The sequence below is a fragment of the Staurois parvus genome, unplaced genomic scaffold, assembly GCF_062004578.1.
Source record: "Staurois parvus isolate SC_StPar_1 unplaced genomic scaffold, SC_StPar_1.0 ptg000282l, whole genome shotgun sequence".
In the NCBI taxonomy this organism is placed as follows: domain Eukaryota; kingdom Metazoa; phylum Chordata; class Amphibia; order Anura; family Ranidae; genus Staurois; species Staurois parvus.
Genome location: NW_028318078.1, coordinates 5,081,246 through 5,100,492, shown reverse-complemented (window position 1 = coordinate 5,100,492; position 19,247 = coordinate 5,081,246). Strand labels below are relative to the sequence as shown.

At 40.1% G+C, this 19,247-nt stretch overlaps 1 protein-coding gene across 4 annotated transcripts in view; it reads left to right on the top strand.

Annotated features, from left to right (window-relative positions):
- Positions 1–2,768: 2,768 nt before the first annotated feature.
- WNT5A (Wnt family member 5A) overlaps positions 2,769–19,247 on the top strand; it is a 52,595-nt gene continuing 36,116 nt past the window's right edge. Inside the window, exons 1-2 of one of the 4 annotated variants that reach the window (XM_089681872.1) lie at positions 2,769–3,485; positions 10,730–10,863. In XM_089681872.1, coding sequence (XP_089537998.1) covers positions 3,477–3,485; positions 10,730–10,863 — 143 coding nt within the window. In that variant the 5' untranslated portion in view covers positions 2,769–3,476. Of the gene's footprint in view, positions 3,486–8,969; positions 9,078–10,345; positions 10,496–10,729; positions 10,864–19,247 lie in introns of those variants that run through there. The other 3 variants (XM_089681875.1, XM_089681874.1, XM_089681873.1) reach the window with 3 other exon arrangements.

Sequence of the window (19,247 nt, the reverse complement as noted above, 5' to 3'; positions counted from 1 at the left end):
TATAGCAAAACATGTGTTAATGCAATACGTTTCGTGAGAAATACATGATTTCCTGGAGAAATATCAAGGGTGCCAACAATTTCGGCCATGACTGTAGGTATTTATAGTGCCATGAAAGGACCCCACACTTTACAAACTATCCATTCAAATAGCCCCTGCCTTCCAGGAGCTCACAATCTAAAGTTCCAGTCTCACACTAGGGCCAAATTATAGAGGAGCCATTTATCCTACCAGCATGTCTTTGGAGCATGGGAGGAAACTTTCATGTGTACAGGACAAGCAAACTCCATGTAGGTAGGATTTTAACTGAGGACCCCAATGCTACAAGGCAGAAGTGCTAGCCACTAAGCCATGCTACATATTCAAATGTTTGTAAACCTAACCATCCATCTTTCTCTCTGTCTTTCTATCCATATATCCTTTAACCTGCTTGTATTCTAATCAGTTCAATGCTTTCTATCTCAGTTCATCCATTACTTACATCTATATTCAGTATTCCATTAACAATGTTTATCTGCATGTCTATCTATCTATCTATCTATCTATCTATCTATCTATCTAATTTCCTGTTTGTCTCCCATTCCATCCATTGATGCCTATCCATCTTCCCATTCTATATCTCTCTCAGTCTGTCCATCCAAATCTGTCTTTTGATCTGTCTGTCAGTCTATATATCCATCTGTCCACCTCTATTGGTCAACCTATCCATACTTCTACCTTTCAGCCCTTTATCTATCTTTTTATCTGTTTATTCTTTTGTTACTTTTTCTGCTCATCCATCCATTCTTCCATCTGACTAACACTTTCTATCTAGTTATCTCTTATTCTCTGTCTCTATCTATCCCTTTATCTCTCTGTCAGTATGTCTGTTCTTCCATCAATCCACAGAATTTCACATCTCATCCTTTCATTTTTGTCTGTTGGTCCTTCTATCAGTTTGTCTATCGATCTGTCCATCCTTGTAGCTTTCTGTCTACTTAGCCCTTTATCTATCTTTCTATCTGTCTATCTTTTTACCTCGCTGTCTGCTTAACCATCCATCCATCCATCTCTATCGCATACACACACACACACTTTCTTTCTACACTCTGTCTACCCATGACTTTATTTCTCTGTCTTTCTTTCCTTTTTTACTTCCATCCTTCCTTTCTTCTCTATCACAAATACAAGTTTCTTTTTAAGCTCTACCTGTTCATCTATTCATTTATCATCTATTATTCTGTCTATCCATTCCTTGATCCATCTGCCCATCCATCCTTCCATCTCACTCACACTTTTTCTCTTTAGCTCTATCTGTCTGTCCATTCATCCCTTTATGGCTCTGTCATTCCATCCATCTCCATCACACACTTTTTTTCTAAGCTCTGTCTATCCTTCCATCCCTATATCTATCTGTCATTCTGTCCATCCATCCCTTTATCTCTCTGTCACTTCATCCATCCATCACTATCACATACACCACTTTTTATAAGCTCTATCTGTCCATCCATCCCTATATCGGTCTATCGTTCCATCTATCCACCCATTCATCCATCTCCATCACACACACTCTTTATTTGTAAGCTCTGTCTGTCCATTCATCTCTATATCGGTCTGTCATCCCATCCATCCATCTCCATCACACACTCTTTCTTTATAATCTCTATCTGTCCATCCATCCCTATATCTGTCTGCCATTCTGTCCATCCATCTGTTTATCTCTCTTTCACTCCATCCATTCATCCATCTCCATCACACACACTCTTTTTTTGTAAGCTCTATCTGTCCATCTATCCCTATATCGGTCATTCATTTATTCCTTCCATCCATCCACATCACACATACTCTTTCTTTCTAAGCTCTATATGTCCATTCATCCCTATATTGGTCTGTCATCCCATCTATCTATCCATCTCCATCACACACTCTTTCTTTATAATCTCTATCTGTCCATCCATCCCTATATCTGTCTGCCATTCTGTCCATCCATCTGTTTATCTCTCTTTCACTCCATCCATCCATCCATCAATCTCCCATCACACACACCTTTTTTTGTAAGCTTTATCTGTCCATCCATCCCTATATCGGTCATTCATTTATTCATTCCTTCCTTCCATCCACATCACACTCTCTTTCTTTTCAAGCTCTATATGCCCATTCATCCCTATATCGGTCTGTCATCCCATCTATCCATCCATCTCCATCACACACTCTTTCTTTATAATCTCTATCTGTCCATCCATCCCTATATCTGTCTGCCATTCTGTCCATCCATCTGTTTATCTCTCTTTCACTCCATCCATCAATCTCCCATCACACACACCTTTTTTTTGTAAGCTCTATCTGTCCATCCATCCATCCCTATATCGGTCATTCGTTTATTCATTCCTTCCTTCCATCCACATCACACGCTCTAGCTGTCCATCTATCCCTATATCTGTCTGTCATTCCATCCAACCATCCACATCACACATACTCTTTCTAAGCTCTATCTGTCCATCCATCCCTATATCTGTCTGTCCTTCCTTTCCATCCATCCATCCATCCCCCAATCCCTCTATATCACACCTCTCTGCACACTTTTTCTGCCTCCTGCTGTTAGCAGCTGCCTGTTGCAGAAGCTGCCCCTATGATTGTGATGCAGAGCCCTCATTCCTTAGAAAGTAGTTGGAGATAATTACCGGTTACAATGCATTGAGTAATACGGCTTTAAAGTCTGTCCAGCCTGCCATAGGTCCGCGCAGTGCGCATGCGCCGGCATGAAGTTTTCCCAGCTCTGGCTGCCTAAACTTTACAGTCAGAGAGCTGGAGAGGCAGGAGAGAGCCGGAGCCCCATCAGTAGCGGAGCCTCGTCTACAGCGGAGCCCTGCACCCCGCGCCCTGCCCGGGACCACCATCCACTGAGGCTCCGCATGAGGAGGATTGCGGATCCCCTGGAGATAGGATTGCCTGTACCCCGCACCCCAGCTGTGCACCCCTGGATTGAGGGCTACTGAAATGACACCCCGCCTTTGTCTTCTCATCAGTTGAGGAGCTCCTGACTGTCCGGCTGTGGAAGCCCCCCAGATCCCAGTGCTCTCTGATGGACGGTGGACTCAGGTGGTGACCAGCACAGGCTTTCTCTCTGGGGGTGCTCCCTACTTCAGATCTCAGGGATTTACTGCAAGGGATCAGCTTCACTCTTGGGACCCTCCACTTTCCACAATACCTCCCTGGTTCCTACTGTCACCTGGCACAGGACCCCCATACCAAGGAAAAGGGGGGTCCTCTTTGGCACGGAGCTGCAGTCCTACAACAAAGAGGATCTCCTATTTTTGGGTGGTTGTTCTGCACTCCAAGGAACCTGTATCAGTCTGTGCTGAGCTGCACCCCCCACAGGGATTAAATACAAATCCTCACCCCAGTGCTCCAAGGGGGGGGCTGTCATTAACTGGGGCTCAAGTTCAATTCTGGATTTTCCCCAACTAGGATTATCACATTGTCCTGCAAGCCCAACCATGGGAAAGGTGAGTCCCAAACTGCAGACTAATAATCTCTGTCACCCCCCCCCCCCATGCCCAGCAAGGGTCTCAATTTTCAGAACACTTGTCCTCCTAAGCAGATCGTTCTCAAGAGGGTATCCAGAACTGTGTTTGACTCAAACACAAGTTAGAGGAGAGGTGGACTTACATCTAAGGACTTCTTCTTAAGTAGTGTTGACATACCTTGTAAGGCAGCTGAGAATTGTCCTTTTTGGTGTAGTCAGTTCTTAGTTGCACTGAAAAAGGTGTATCCCTTTAAATAAGATTGGAATTTTACCTGCTGAAAATAAAGTTTTTAAGCTATTTGGTTCCATGGATACACTTTATCAGTTCCTTTTTATGCTTCATTAAAAGGGCTATCTCTTTAGGTGGACCTGAGGCTTTTACATAGAAAACCTGGGGTGCCTAGACTTCTTCCCCTACATTTGTAACCTTGAGTACATGTATGGGTGCTTTCATACACTTCATTCAGACGAGCAGCTTGAAAAGAGTTTATCACTTTAGGTGGACCTGAAGTTTTTACATAGAAAATGTGAAGTTACTAGTTTATTCCCCTACATTTGTAACAGAGCATATATCTGTGCATTCATACTTGGTTCAGTTGAGCACCTTGAAAAGGACTATTCCTTAAAGCAGACCTGAAGTTGTACCAGTAGATTTGGAGTACTAGCTTTTTTTTCCCCTCTTACATTTGTAACAGAGCACATATATCATTGCTTTCATACTTGATTTAGTTGAGCACCTTGAATAGGGATTATCCCTTTAAGTGCGTGTATAGCTGCCCATAGTAGATCAGTCACTAGCTCATGTTTTCATTTGTGGAGCACATGTACAAGTCCTTCCATAGGCTCATTGACTGAGTATCCTGGAAAAAGGATTATCCCTTTTAGGTGAGCTCATATCTTTCACCTATAGAAGACCTGGAACTCCTGCTACGAATTTTAAGTCCCATTTGTAACGTAAAGCACATTTATCAGCTAGAAAAAGGAGGAGGGGGGTTGCTTCCCTTTAAATGATTCTCTCCATCCTGGCATTTAAATGAACAAAGTAGAAGTGGTTCAACATGCTGGCCACCGAATGACTTCACACCCACCCGTGAACCTAAGAAAATTGCCCCCAGATCTCTCACTTCCATAAACCTTTGAGCTTCAGTTGCCTTTGAAGGAAAGGTTCGCATGGTCCTTCAGCCAGATCTGCTTTTATTCCCAAGATGCAAAACATCTCCATAAAGAAAGTTTGAAGAAAGTTTTGAAGGATCTTGGAAGTTTTAGTAGTGCTCCTGAGGAAGTGGAAGAGCTTTGTGTGCTAATGTTTCTCGAGAACACATGGAGGTTGGAGACAAGCTGGTCCCACTTTACACCTAAGCTCTAAGCCAGGTTCTCCTCCCTTGCAGACAGACCACATAAAGTAGACAATGGTGTGAGGTGTCCGGCTGTTTTATTGCACGTGTTCCCAAAACTCCACACATCATTCAGTAGGACTTCTGACGGGAAGGGGGGCTTATGAAGGGTGCAGAGGGACAGCTTTAATGTGGGGTACACACTATGAGAAAATTGGCCAAATCGATTTTCCACGTATCAAGATGTAACCGATAATGGTATTAACTTGTACGATTATTATCGAATGTCACAGGCAACCGTTCTTTCTTCTGTAGGATCTCTGTGTTGGTTGCCACCTTCTTTGGGTCGTTCTTTACTTCTGATCATGCACATGTTTTTCTATTTGATTTTTTTTGTCAATACCATTACACATTGAGGGAAAATTGTAAGCTAACATTTTCTAGCTTCCACCTTTTTAATTTTTTCCGGAAAAGCGCTAGTGTCGAAAGTGTCAAACACTATACAAACCATCAGATAATCCACCGATCGCTCCTTGTACAGAATTTTTCTTCCAATTTTCTTATAGTGTGTACCTAGTTTAGGTCAATTTGTACTCTTGAGGTTGAGATTAGCTGATTGGTCTACTCTTCTTCCGATTTTCTTATAGTGTGTACCCAATTTAGGTCTCTTTGTACTCCTTGAGGTTGGGATTAGATGACTGGTCTACTCTTCCGATTTTCTTATAGTGTGTACTTAGCTTTAGCCTTTGCCAGTCTATTTGTACTTTTGAGGTTGAGATTAGATGGCTGGTCTACTCTTAACCTAACTCCATATTATCTAGAAAGCTAAAACTCTTTGTCGCCATCATCCTGCCAACCTGGGGTGTTGTTAGACCCTGGCACTGAGGACCCATGTCCTAGACCTTCTGCTGGGTGCACTGTGTCTCCTATTAGATATGGAGATGATACATTCAATGCATTATAAAGTCTATATCTACTTTTTTATTCTGTATGTTAAATGTCATAATTTGACTTTTCTGTTTTTAGCCCTATTAATCTCTGTTCTGGTAAAAAAAAGTCTTAAATCTGATCCAAAGTGTTCATCCTGATACCAGACCCTCAACATTGATATGCTCAGAGGCGCCCCTTGTCTATTAAGACAATGGGAAACGTCAGCCTTTGCTAAGGATGATCATGAAAGCAATGGACGAGGAGATCTGCCACTCGCAGGTGGTCCAGGCTGGGACTGTACATACCTGAACTGTCGGGCACCTAAGCAGTAGAGAGGTACAGTGTGAGAGGTGCACTATGAGCAAATTGTGACATCTGGCGCCCTCTATTGGCAAAAACAGTTATTGTTACAATGCCTTACCATACGTTCATTCATTCAATACATATATATTGAAAATGAATACATATTTCTGATCGCACTTTGGCAACGTAACTATTCATTAGATTTATTTTAGGTAAGATTCCGTAGCTTGTGGTGTTTTTTTTTTTTTTTTTTACTTTTTTTTTTTTTTTCCTACCTATTCTTTTTTACATTTTCTGAACTGCAGGTCTTAATGCCCTAATCCAGTTGACCAGAACATTTAATAAGCTCTGTAGTTGGCTGGCGGGCTATAAGGCATTCTAATTAATCAAGAGATCAAGGTTTAGCATGCAAGGCCTTTGATGGCATGTACTTTTGGCTTGAAGTTGCTTAAACACAGCCTGAGGTCTAGTTGAACTTGTTAATGATTTTCAATTGATACCTAATCTGCTCCTTGCACAAACACTCCCAGAAGTGTCATTGGGAATGTGGTCTAGGCACTGGCTGCCCTGCACAGTATCTCACTAAGTGGGCTGGGGACACCTCCTGATAATCTTTTCAACTGGAGGAAGACCTGGACTGTGTTAAAGCCTTGAAATAACCGTACAAATCTAAATGGCATGCAGACCTAATAGTCATCTAAACGGCAGTTGTGTTTTTATTAAATGTGAAATAAAAATATAATAGGATTATATTGTCAACCACAGAGAGCCTGGCTTTAATTGCCTCCTTATTTAGTGCCAGAATCAGGTCCTCAGCAAACTTCAGTAGATGGCTTTTACATTTAATCCCAATTTGCTTGGCCACCTGAAGTCTCTGTATGTCCAGACGGGTTTCTTGTAATCATAAATTTCCTGTATGCTACTTTGACAAGTACCCCCAACCTTCTCTTTTTTTTTTTTTTCTCTCCCTTCCCCCAACCTGCAGAAATTGATTGCACCTTTTTTTTCCTCTCCCTGGGTTTGCATGGTTCACAGTGCTCACGGAGCGCCCCCTAGTGGTCAAATCATTCCAGAGACCTTGTAGGCTGATTGCGTTTAAAAAAAGCACAAAGTTGATCAAATAAAAGCATTTGAGTTTCTAGTTTTCATTACGGTGAGAAAATAAAATGCCACATTTAAAGTACTTTGCTGCAAGTGCAGATAAATCATAACTATTGTTCTTTGTTTATCTTTTTGCCTTATTTGTATTCTTTGTACTTTACAATGTATACTTTATAAACCGAAAATATTTTCGTGATTGCTTGGAGGAAACAATATTTGTTCTGTCTTTTATATTGACAGTTTAATTCGAGAGTCCAGGAACTAATCCTCTTTATTTTTTATAATGCAAAAGAAAAAAATAATTACATGTGTGTATTATATTTTATATAAAAACATTTATATTTTATAATATAAATAAAATACTATACTATATTTTTATGCTGGGGAATATATATATATATATATATATATATATATATATATATATATATATATATATATAATAGAATTGTATAATTTTTTTTTACTATACATTTACAAATAATAAAATATATATGTGTGAATACATTCTACACATATACTTGTTTTAAATATATATTTTATAAAATCAATATTATATTTTTATATTGGGGGGAGTGTGTGTGTGTTTTATAAATTGGATAACATTCATTTTAAAATTGAGTAAGAGTTCAGTGATTTACCATGTTGCACACGCCCAGTCTACTACATGAAGTCAAAAAGCCAATCTAAATTTTTAGAATCCCACTGTTATTTCTTTGTTTAAAATATTGTCAGAACGAAAAAAAATCGTTTTAATAAGAAATTCTATCTTGGATATTTTGCTCATATTAATGCTTGGCTTTTTTTTTTTTTTTTTAAACATACGAATAAATGCAAAATATTTGATATTATGGCATTTGGCTTGCAGTTCAAGTTGAACTTTGCATCAGAATATTTATATAATATTTATAACTTGAGCTTTATTGCGTCAAGCAGTGTACATAGTCAGTTCTTGCCGATTCAGACCAAAGTTATATTTAAAAGTCTAAATGAATTGAGAATAATGCAGTTAAGAATTGAATTGTGGAAGAAGGTTCTATGGAAAGTCCAAATAAGTTCTTGCTTATTCAAACCTAATCATTTTGTGTTGTCTATTTATAAATGTCTGCACACTACTTTGACTCAGGAATAACTCATTCTCCCAACTGAAAGAGTTTAGAGCTTTAATTTTTTTTTTGTAATATATACATATTACAAAATATACATAAATGCATTACAAATGATCTGATAAACCGTATAAATTGAGGAATGCAAATGTTTGCACCCATTCATATCTCTTTGTATGATTGTTTTTATGTTAGAGTTTGTGTAGACTTTTTTTTTTTTTTTTTTCAGGGTTTTTAATAACCCCATTTTTGTGTCCTCCACACCTCATTAGTAGTGGTGCCTCCACTGCAAGATGATTCTATGATAATCATGCTATCATACATGGTGTTACTCTGTGGGATGGGCATGTGGGATGGTTAATGAATGGAGTTCAGTGTAATAAAGCATTATCTCTTTGCTGCATTCTCTCTCCATTTATTGTCCTGTCAGGAGGAAGGATAGGTAATGATTTCAGAGCTCTGCTATGGAAAAGGCCACTATGGAAGGAACTTCTAGTACTGCTGCTGGTGAAATATTGGGAAATGATCAGATGGGAATGCTGATACAAACTCTATGGCTGCAGTCATAAACTGATCTTCCAGCCACACAATGTAGAGGAATAAGCACCCAGACAGGGAATTTATATTCCAGGGTAATAAGATTTGTGTTGCAGCCTTGCAATAAATAGATGAGATGAAGAGCACTGGTGGGCCCAGGATAGTAACTCTGGATGGCAGAAGCTGCAGTTCCTTGTGTGGGGCTATCTCCAGCTCCCTCTCTCTGGGATTTGATTTCCTGAACAAGTAAAACCAGATGAGGTAGGACAGAGAGCCCCAGGCCTTTGTTCCTGGGCAGATAATGATGTTTAGGACTGCGATGGTCTATTCTGAACATTTGAGCTGGGGAAGAAAGGGGGGGGGGGGGTAGAGGAAGAATGTATAGAGCTTGCATTGGATTATTCATCAATGGCTGAAGGTTTGGGCTGCTTGTGAGGTTTCAATAGATTTGTGTGCAATGCAATGGTAGTTAGTATACATATACATAGCTGGGGTGCTTGGAATAAATTAATATAAACGCTGGGAGGGCAATGCAGTCTGTTGTAGAAAATGAAGATGTTCATGCATGATATATAAATAGTATGTGTGATCGATATCTATAAATCGTTTTTTTTTTGTTATTTTGGGGTGTGCATGTTGTATGCATGTATGTGTGTGTGCATGTATATATGTATATGTGTAAATAGATACATATGTGTGTGTGTGTATATGTGTATATGTATGTATATATATATATATATAATATATGTGTTTGTGTATACGTACACTACACCCACAAATGTGTGCATATTTACAAAGTGTAGAAAATAAATGATAAAACAAAAATTGATTGAGATATATATAGATCTATATATCTATCACAATTTTCTAATTGAATCTTTTGGATTGGAATTTCTATTGGATCTTTTTGTTTGGACTTTATTTTTATTATATAGCATTTAAAACAATTACTATACATGATGTGACATACATATATACACACACAGGTATATCTATATGTAAATATAGATACAAGGCATCTGTGTCCAGGGTGTGTGTAATATATTTTAATCTTAATGTCCTTGATCACAAAATATTTTATATTTTTAGAGTTTATCTTTGTAATATAGCTTTTGTAAATATGATTTATTATATAAAGTTATACTGCATATGTCAGTGAGAGGCATCATTCCTATGACCTATAACAACATTTGTATTAGATTCCATTTTGTCTGCAAGAAATTCTCTCCCCCATTCACACATATTTCTGTCCCTTCTCTAATAGGAATACAATACATCGAACGATCCTCTCCATACGATCTGTAATTCTCATGCACCTTATTAGATATCACCCCCCCCCCCCCCCCCCAATCATTATCTGTGCGATGTATATGGAGCAGAAATGTCTTTAGCAGATCAGGGACCTTCAAATGGAGTACCAGATGTGCGGGCTGCCACTGGCAGCTGGGAGGATTGCTTAATCCAAATGTTATTCGTTAGTACTTTATGGTTTCGGGGTTTGGACATCGTTGGGAAGTCTATTAGCACACATAAATGATAGGAGCAGCGCAGAGATCGGAGCCGCAGAGAGCGGATAGCGCCGCACTGTGCCGTGTCGGAGCCGTCAGTACAGATCCGCTAAGCGGCAGGTCTAGTGATGTTCATCGAGTCCTCCCCTGACTATTGCAATCCTCCTTCTTGTATGCCACTGCATTGATAACATTCAATCGAATTTTTTTAATACTGCTTTTTCTATTCTTTCATAATTCATTTATTACTGTGATTTTTTTTTCTTTTATTTTTATTTTTTGTTTATGTTTTTAACTGAATGTTTCATATTTGTTGACTAAAACTTTTTCAACGAAACTTATTTTTTTTTCTTATTGTTTGATTTTTTGCATTTTTCTTTTTCTTTTTTTTTTTTTCTTTTTCAGACAGCCTTAGAACTTTTGCCGTGGTCGGGAAGTTTTGGGGTCCCTGGAGCAGCCATGGTGTCTAGATATTTGCTGCTTGTCCTGCTGGCCTTTTCTTGTATCTCTCAGGTGATGGTGGAAGCAAGTTCATGGTGGTAAGCTGACATTTCGTTTTTTGTTTTTTTTTGACTAAACAAGACACAAATATATATTTACTTCTGTTTTTTAAATTCAACCTATTGGTCCCCTTGTAGTTTGGAAGGGATAGGGCTGGTATAGGCACTTGTCATAAAGTTCTATCATTAGAACTAAATATAAAGTCAAATAGGCGTCACTTGTGTCCCCCCCCCCCCCCCCCCCCCAAAAAAAAAAAAAAAAAAAAAAAAAAATCAGGGCACCTGTTTTCATAGACTCAGTCCCTCTGTGCTGCATTTACTGGATCTTTTCTGTAGCTGCAATGCATGTCTGTTTTGGATCTATCAGGACTTGAAATAAAGTGGTTGATTTAAAGGCAAATAGTCTTTGTACCTTTTCAAGGGAATCTTCCCCAGAGCTTGGTGAATGCTGTGCTATTTCACTTTGATAAGAATATACTGTGACATGCAAGCGGAAAAAAATCGCATTTCTGCTTGCAAATAAGTGGATGATAGAAATGAACTTATTAAGAAATTATATATATCTTCTCATTCACTTGGCTCTGGGGCAAATTCCCATGCGAAGTGCAATAGTCTCCTGGCCTTTAGTAAATCCACTCCAAAGTCTGATCTGTGAACAAGTATGGAAGGGTTGTTGCTCCTTAGGACCATCCAGATTCAGGCTTTCCTTCTCCAGCTGGCACTGGAAAGTAAAACCTGAAGTCCGATTGGCTAAGAGTGACAAGTTGGCATTTCATGCTCTGGTTCTCAGAGGCTGACCTCCTATGTCTCTTTTATCATCACATTTAAAGGTGTCTTGTTATACACGCCACCAATGTTTTGACTGTAGGTATGACCTGCACTGTCTATGTATGGATTATTGCTGCTCTGTCTATGTTAATGTAGAGAACCACAATGTGATAAATGACATATCAGTGCTGTCCCCATGCTAATACATAGATCCAGCTGTGATGAATGAAAGCCAGTTATACATATCACAGATTATGCTTTTATTATGCATATATATTATGAGAGCACATAAGACAGGATTAATATTTTGATTATTTCTTTATTACATCTCTTCACACCTCTGTACTCCAAATACCAGCAAGTCTCACACTTTGAGACATGGGGGCTGGTGTGCGAAAACAGGTGCAGATGGGGGGCTGCTAGTAGAATTAAGTACTTTGTTGTATCTTCCCACTAGACGAAAGCCCTAAGCTGATTTGAGGGAGATAATACCTATAGCAGTCAGTCTGATTGTTATAGGTAATACCCCCTCAAATCTGATTGTTAATGTGGGGGTTCACATCTGATTTAGGTGTGTTTTTATATGCACTTTAGGTGCAGTATGTAACAAAAAAATGGCAGTGCACATAGAGTGCATGTAAAGCACACAGGTGTGAACAAAGCCTAATACTATTATCCCTTCCAGCCTGTATGATTGTTATAGGTATTATCCCCTCCAACCTGATTGCTATACATAATAGGCAGCACAGTGGCTAAATGGATAGCATTTCCACCTGGCAGTACTAGATTGGTTTGAATCCCAACCACGGCACCATCTGCCTGGAGTTTGCATGTTCTACAGATGTAAAGGGGAATTCTGAAGATTCAGATGTAAAGACTAAAGTATAGAAAATCTGTGGACTCTGATGTACAGGGGGGACTCTTGTGATTAATTCCATATGATTAGAAATGTTTTTAATGAAAAAATATGTTACTAAAAAAAACATATTGCATTGCACCGCTAAAGTGTTGAGCTTTGGTTTGAAGAAAAGGTGGCAACCCTACCCAAGACTGCAGCACATGTGAAAATATGGGCAGCACAGTGGCTAAATGGTTAGCACTTCTGCCTGGCAGTACTAGGGTCGTTGGTTCAAGTCCCAGCCACTGCACCTCCTGCCTGGAGTTTGCATGTTCTTCCTGTGCCTGCATGGGTTTCCTTCAGGTACTCCAGTTTCCTTTCACACTCCAAAGAAGTGCTGGTAGCTTAATTGGATCCTGTCTAGATTGGCCCTTATATGTGTATGTATGAATGTGAGTTTAGACTGTTCTACCCTTGAGGGTTAAGGACTGATGTGAATGTACAATATATATGTATGTATGTACAGTCATGGCCGAAATTGTTGGCACCCTTGATATTTCTCCAGGAAATCATGTATTTCTCACGAAACGTATTGCATTAACACATGTTTTGCTATACACATGTTTATTCCCTTTGTGTGTATTGGGACAAAACAAAAAAAGGGAGGAAAGAAAGCAAATTCGACATAATGTCACACAAACCTCCAAAAATGGGCTGGACAAAAGTATTGGCACCCTTTCACAACTGCGGATAAATAAGAATGTTACAAGCATGTGATGCTCCTGTAAACTCACCTGGGGCAAGTAACAGGTGTGGGCAATATAGAAATCACACCTGAAAGCAGATAAAAAGGAGAGACGTTCACTTAACCTTTGCATTGTGTGTCTGTCTGTGCCACACTAAGCATGGACAACAGAAAGAGGAGACGAGAACTGTCTGAGGACCTGAGAACCAAAATTGTGGCAAAATATCAACAATCTCAAGGTTACAAGTCCATCTCCAGAGAACTAGATTTGCCTTTGTCCACAGTGCGCAACATTATCAAGAAGTTTGCAACCCATGGCACTGTAGCTAATCTCCCTGGTCGTGGACGGATGAGGAAAATTGATGAAAGATTGCAACGCAGAATAGTCCGGATGGTGGATAAGCAGCCCCAAACATGTTCCAAAGACATTCAAGCTGTCCTGCAGGCTCAGGGAGCATCAGTGTCAGCGCGAACTATCCGTCGACATTTAAATGAAATGAAACGCTATGGCAGGAGACCCAGGAGGACCCCACTGCTGACACAGAGACATAAAAAAGCAAGACTACAGTTTGCCAAAATGTACTTGAGTAAGCCAAAAGCCTTCTGGGAAAACGTCTTGTGGACAGATGAGACCAAGATAGAGCTTTTCGGTAAAGCACATCATTCTACTGTTTACCGAAAACGGAATGAGGCCTACAAAGAACAAAACACAGTACCTACGGTAAAATATGGTGGAGGTTCAATGATGTTTTGGGGTTGTTTTGCTGCCTCTGGCACTGGGTGCCTTGACTGTGTGCAAGGCATCATGAAATCTGAGGATTACCAAAGGATTTTGGGTCGCACTGTAGGGCCCAGTGTCAGAAAGCTGGGTTTGCGTCCAAGATCCTGGGTCTTCCAGCAGGACAATGACCCCAAACATACGTCAAAAAGCACTCAGAAATGGATGGCAAAGAAGCGCTGGAGAGTTCTGAAGTGGCCAGCAATGAGCCCAGATCTAAATCCCATTGAACACCTGTGGAGAGATCTTAAAATTGCTGTTGGGAAAAGGTGTCCTTCCAATAAGAGAGACCTGGAGCTGTTTGCAAAGGAAGAGTGGTCCAAAATTCCGGGTGAGAGGTGTCAGAAGCTTATTGATGGTTATAGGAAGCGACTGATTTCAGTTATGTTTTCCAAAGGGTGTGCAACCAAATATTAAGTTAAGGGTGCCAATACTTTTGTCCAGCCCATTTTTGGGGTTTTGTGTGACATTATGTCATATTTGCTTTTCTGCCTCTGTTTTATATTTGTTCCAATACATACAAAGGGAATAAACATGTGTATAGCAAAACATGTGTTAATGCAATACCTTTTTTGTGTGAAATACTTGATTTTCAGGAAAAATATCAAGGGTGCCAACAATTTCGGCCATGACTGTATATATGTGTGTGTGTGTGTGTAAAGCGCTGCATAAATTGACAGCACTATATAAGTACCTGTAGTAAGTAATATTGCTCCAATGTGATTGGCGTAGGTATTATCTTTTATAATTCCTATGGGTAATATCCCGTTTGATTTGAATATTTGTTAATGGTTCTGCCCCCGCCAATCTGAATGACTGCTATCGGTATTGTCACCTACAATGTGGTTTGGCATAGGTATTATCCCAAGGTGATTTGCCGTAGGTATTATACCAAGGTGATTTGCCGTAGGTATTTTTCTATGTGATTTCTACCGGGTATTTCCTTTACTGACATAATCCCTAAATATTGACTTCTTGAAACACCATAAAAAGCTTTACCACTTCTGTAGTTCCTCTATGTAATATAATGGTTGAAACAATTGGTTTATTAAATATATAGAGCACTCTATAAAGTGTTCCCTTTTTATAAACTATATAGTCAATTTACAAATTGAATAAGGTGAAGCTGTGCTCAATTCACTTATCCAGCTATTTAAAAACAAAACTCCTGTTCTCTGGCACATGATTGGGTATTCACAATTTCACATGATAAGCAAAGTGAATATGCTCTACTCCTTTAGGAAATGAACATTTGTGTATCCCATCTACGGTGTTGTTTTCCTATAAGAATGATGTATTGTATCACATTTACAGTACTGATTTGTTATGAGGCAGATGCAATGGGGTTGATTTACTAAAACTGGAGCATGCAAAATTTGGTGCAGCTGTGCATTGGAGCCAATCGACGTCTAACTTCAACGTGTTCAATTAAGCTTTTGCAATAAAACCTGGAAGCTGATTGGTTTCTATGCAGAGCTGCACCAGATTTTATCTCCAATTTTAGTAAATAACCCCCAGTGTATCACATCCAAGGGCGGACTGACAACTCATGGGACCCCCGAGCAATAGGGGATCATGAGGCCCCTGTGTCCTCGCCCATACTCAAAAAAGCCTATGAAAAAGGTACCGGGGCATCTCATGGGGCCCCCTACTGACCCCGGGCCCTTGGGCAGTGCCCGAGTTTCCAAATGGTCAGTCCGCCCCTGATCACATCTGCAGTGTTGGTTCTCTATGTTGGCTGGTTCACACCAGAATGTGGTACATGTGCTGCCTTTGCTGTCTTCTTCAGGGGACAATATGTTGTAACATCATCCAAAAGGCAGATCGCAACACAGGACAATGCGTTTTGGTTGGCACATTTTTCAAAAGTAGTGCATGCATTGCTTTTTGTGTGTTCAGGTGCGATTTACATCCCATTCAATTTGCACTGCGCTGGAATTGATTCTGGCGTGAAGTGCAGTTTCCCTGTTAGCAAAGGCATGTAGAGTTTTCCCTTAGCTTTGTAAATTAAACTGTACTGACTTCCCTGAAATACCAGAGTGATTCCCACCTCTTCTGTAGTGTCTGATCTGTTGTGCTGTCTCTCTCTGACACTGATACAATGGATCACACCTGCAGTGATTTCTTTCCCTTACACTGCTATAACGTATCACATATGCAATACTTTTTCTTACACTGATACAATGTATCACATCTGTAGGAATCTCACTGACACTGATACAATGGATCACACCTACAGTACTCTCTCCTACACTGATACAATGGACCACATCTGCAGTAATCTCTCCTACACTGATACAATGGATCACACCTACAGTACTCTCTCCTACACTGATACAATGGACCACATCTGCAGTAATCTCTCCTACACTGATACAATGGATCACACCTACAGTACTCTCTCCTACACTGATACAATGGACCACATCTGCAGTACTCTCTCCTACACTGATACAATGGACCACATCTGCAGTACTCTCTCCTACACTGATGCAAAGGATCACACCTGCAGTGATTTCTTTCCCTTACACTGCTATAACGTATCACATCTGCAGTACTTTTTCTTACACTGATACAATGTATCACATCTGTAGGAATCTCACTGACACTGATACAATGGATCACACCTACAGTACTCTCTCCTACACTGATAAAATGGATCACACCTACAGTACTCTCTCCTACACTGATGCAATGGATCACACCTACAGTACTCTCTTACTCTCCTACACTGATGCAATGGACCACATCTGCAGTACTCTCTCCTACACTGATGCACTGGACCACATCTGCAGTACTCTCTCCTACACTGATACAATGGATCACATCTGCAGTACTCTCTCCTACATGGATGCAATGGATCACACCTACAGTACTCTCTCCTACACTGATGCAATGGATCACACCTACAGTACTCTCTTACTCTCCTACACTGATGCAATGGACCACATCTGCAGTACTCTCTCCTACACTGATGCACTGGACCACATCTGCAGTACTCTCTCCTACACTGATACAATGGATCACACCTACAGCACTCTCTCCTACACTGATGCAATGGACCACATCTGCAGTACTCTCTCTTACACTGATACAATGGATCACATCTGCAGTACTCTCTCTTACACTGATCTAATGGACCACATCTGCAGTACTCTCTCCTACACTGATACAATGGATCACATCTGCAGTACTCTCTCCTACATGGATGCAATGGATCACATCTGCAGTACTCTCTCCTACACTGATACAATGGATCACATCTGCAGTACTCTCTCCTACACTGATACAATGGATCACATCTGCAGTACTCTCTCCTACACTGATACAATGGATCACATCTGCAGTACTCTCTGCTACACTGATGCAATATATCAGATCTACATTTCAGTTTCCCTGTTGATGATCATAGACTGTCTGCTACACTGATGCAATATATCATATCTACATTTCAGTTTCCCTGTTGATGATCATAGACTGTTTTCTTCGTATAGTGAATATCTTGAAGCCATGTCTTTAATTTCCATGCACCTGATTGCTTGGTCAAAGTGAACACGGCTTTTTTTTTTCCACTAAGCCAAGTAACATTCTGCAAATCACCCCCAATGTATCATGCCTGCAGGACTTGTTCTCTATGGGACTGACACAATGGTGTTGACCTAGTAAAGGAAATAAGGCTGCTCTACTACCAGAGGAAATGCTGACTTTGGAGGAATTTTGGTGAATAAGGTGACACTGTTCAATGTGAATATCCAACCATGTGCTAGTGAAAAGTCTTTTAAAATTTCCCTCATATGTGATTGGGTATTCAAAGCGACTTCAGGTTTACCTTCGTTACTGACATTCACTTTGCTATGTGAACAACCTCCTGTTTCTTAAGTAAACCGGCCCCAAGGGGTCATGTTGGCAGTACTTATTCTCTATAGGACTGATATGTTGTGTCTGCACAAAACTTGGGAACAATACAATTTTGCTGACTTTAAAGAAGTTGATAATGTTCACTTAAAGAGTGAAGTATCATTTTAACTATCCAATCATGTGAAAAGTGACTTCCTATTTCATCCGCATGATTGGATAATTGAAACACACTTTCCTTTTTTCCCTGTGAACATTTTCAACTCCTTTAGTCATTCAGCCTGAATGCATGATGGTCTGTAGTATTTTTTTCTATATGGAACTCATACAATGTATCATGACTGCAGTTCTATATGGGACTGATACAAACCAGCATGACTGCAGTACCAGTTCTCTATGGCAGTGTTCCTCAGCCTTTTTTTCAACTGCAGCACCCTTTAAGGGCCTGTTCACACTATAGAAATGCAGTCCAGATGCGTTTTTGCATGCACATTTTTTGTGTCTTTATGCATTCTGGTGCGTTTTTGATGCGTTCCAGTGCATTTTTTATGCATTTCAGTTATTTTTCCCTCCTTTTTTTTTCTCTTCAATTGAAATAGGGACATATGCGTTCCAGTGCCTTTTTGGTGCGTTCCAGTGCCTTTTTGGTGCATTCCAGTGCAGTTTTGATGCGTTTTACCACGTTTCAGTACAGTTATGTGCAAAAAAAATGCAGCATGTTCTACGTTCTGTTTTTTTTGTTTGTTTTTTTGCCACTGGAACTGCAAGCACTGATGTGAACTATCACATTGACAACCATATAACCTACTTTCTCTGCATTTTGGATGCAGAAAAAAAGCAACTGAAATGCATGTAGTGTGAACTGCATCCAAAAATCTTGCGGTCAATTTAAAATGTAAAAACATAATTGTTACTTGTGAATGGGAAACCTGAGCCTGGGACAATGCACACAACTGCCTTTTAATGAAAGTAACTTCAGAAGTCCCCTTACACATCACAGTCTCCCATCACAAGGTTCCCCTTATACATCAGAGGCCCTCCATCACCACAGAGTCCTGCCATCAGTTGGGGTAACCTAGAGGGGATCCCATGGTGCCAAGGTATCCTGTTTGCTCTATGGGACTGGTACAATGCATCATGACTGCAGTACTTGTTCTCGATGGGGCTCATACAATGCATCCTGACTGCAATACTTGTTCTTGATGGGGCTCATACAATGCATCCTGACTGCAATACTTGTTCTTGATGGGGCTCATACAATGCATCATGACTACAGTACTTGTTCTCTATGGGGCTCATACAATGCATCATGACTGCAGTACTTGTTCTCTATGGGGCTCATACAATGCATCATGACTGTAGTACTTGTTCTCGATGGGGCTCATACAATGCATCATGACTGCAGTACTTGTTCTTGATGGGGCTCATACAATGCATCA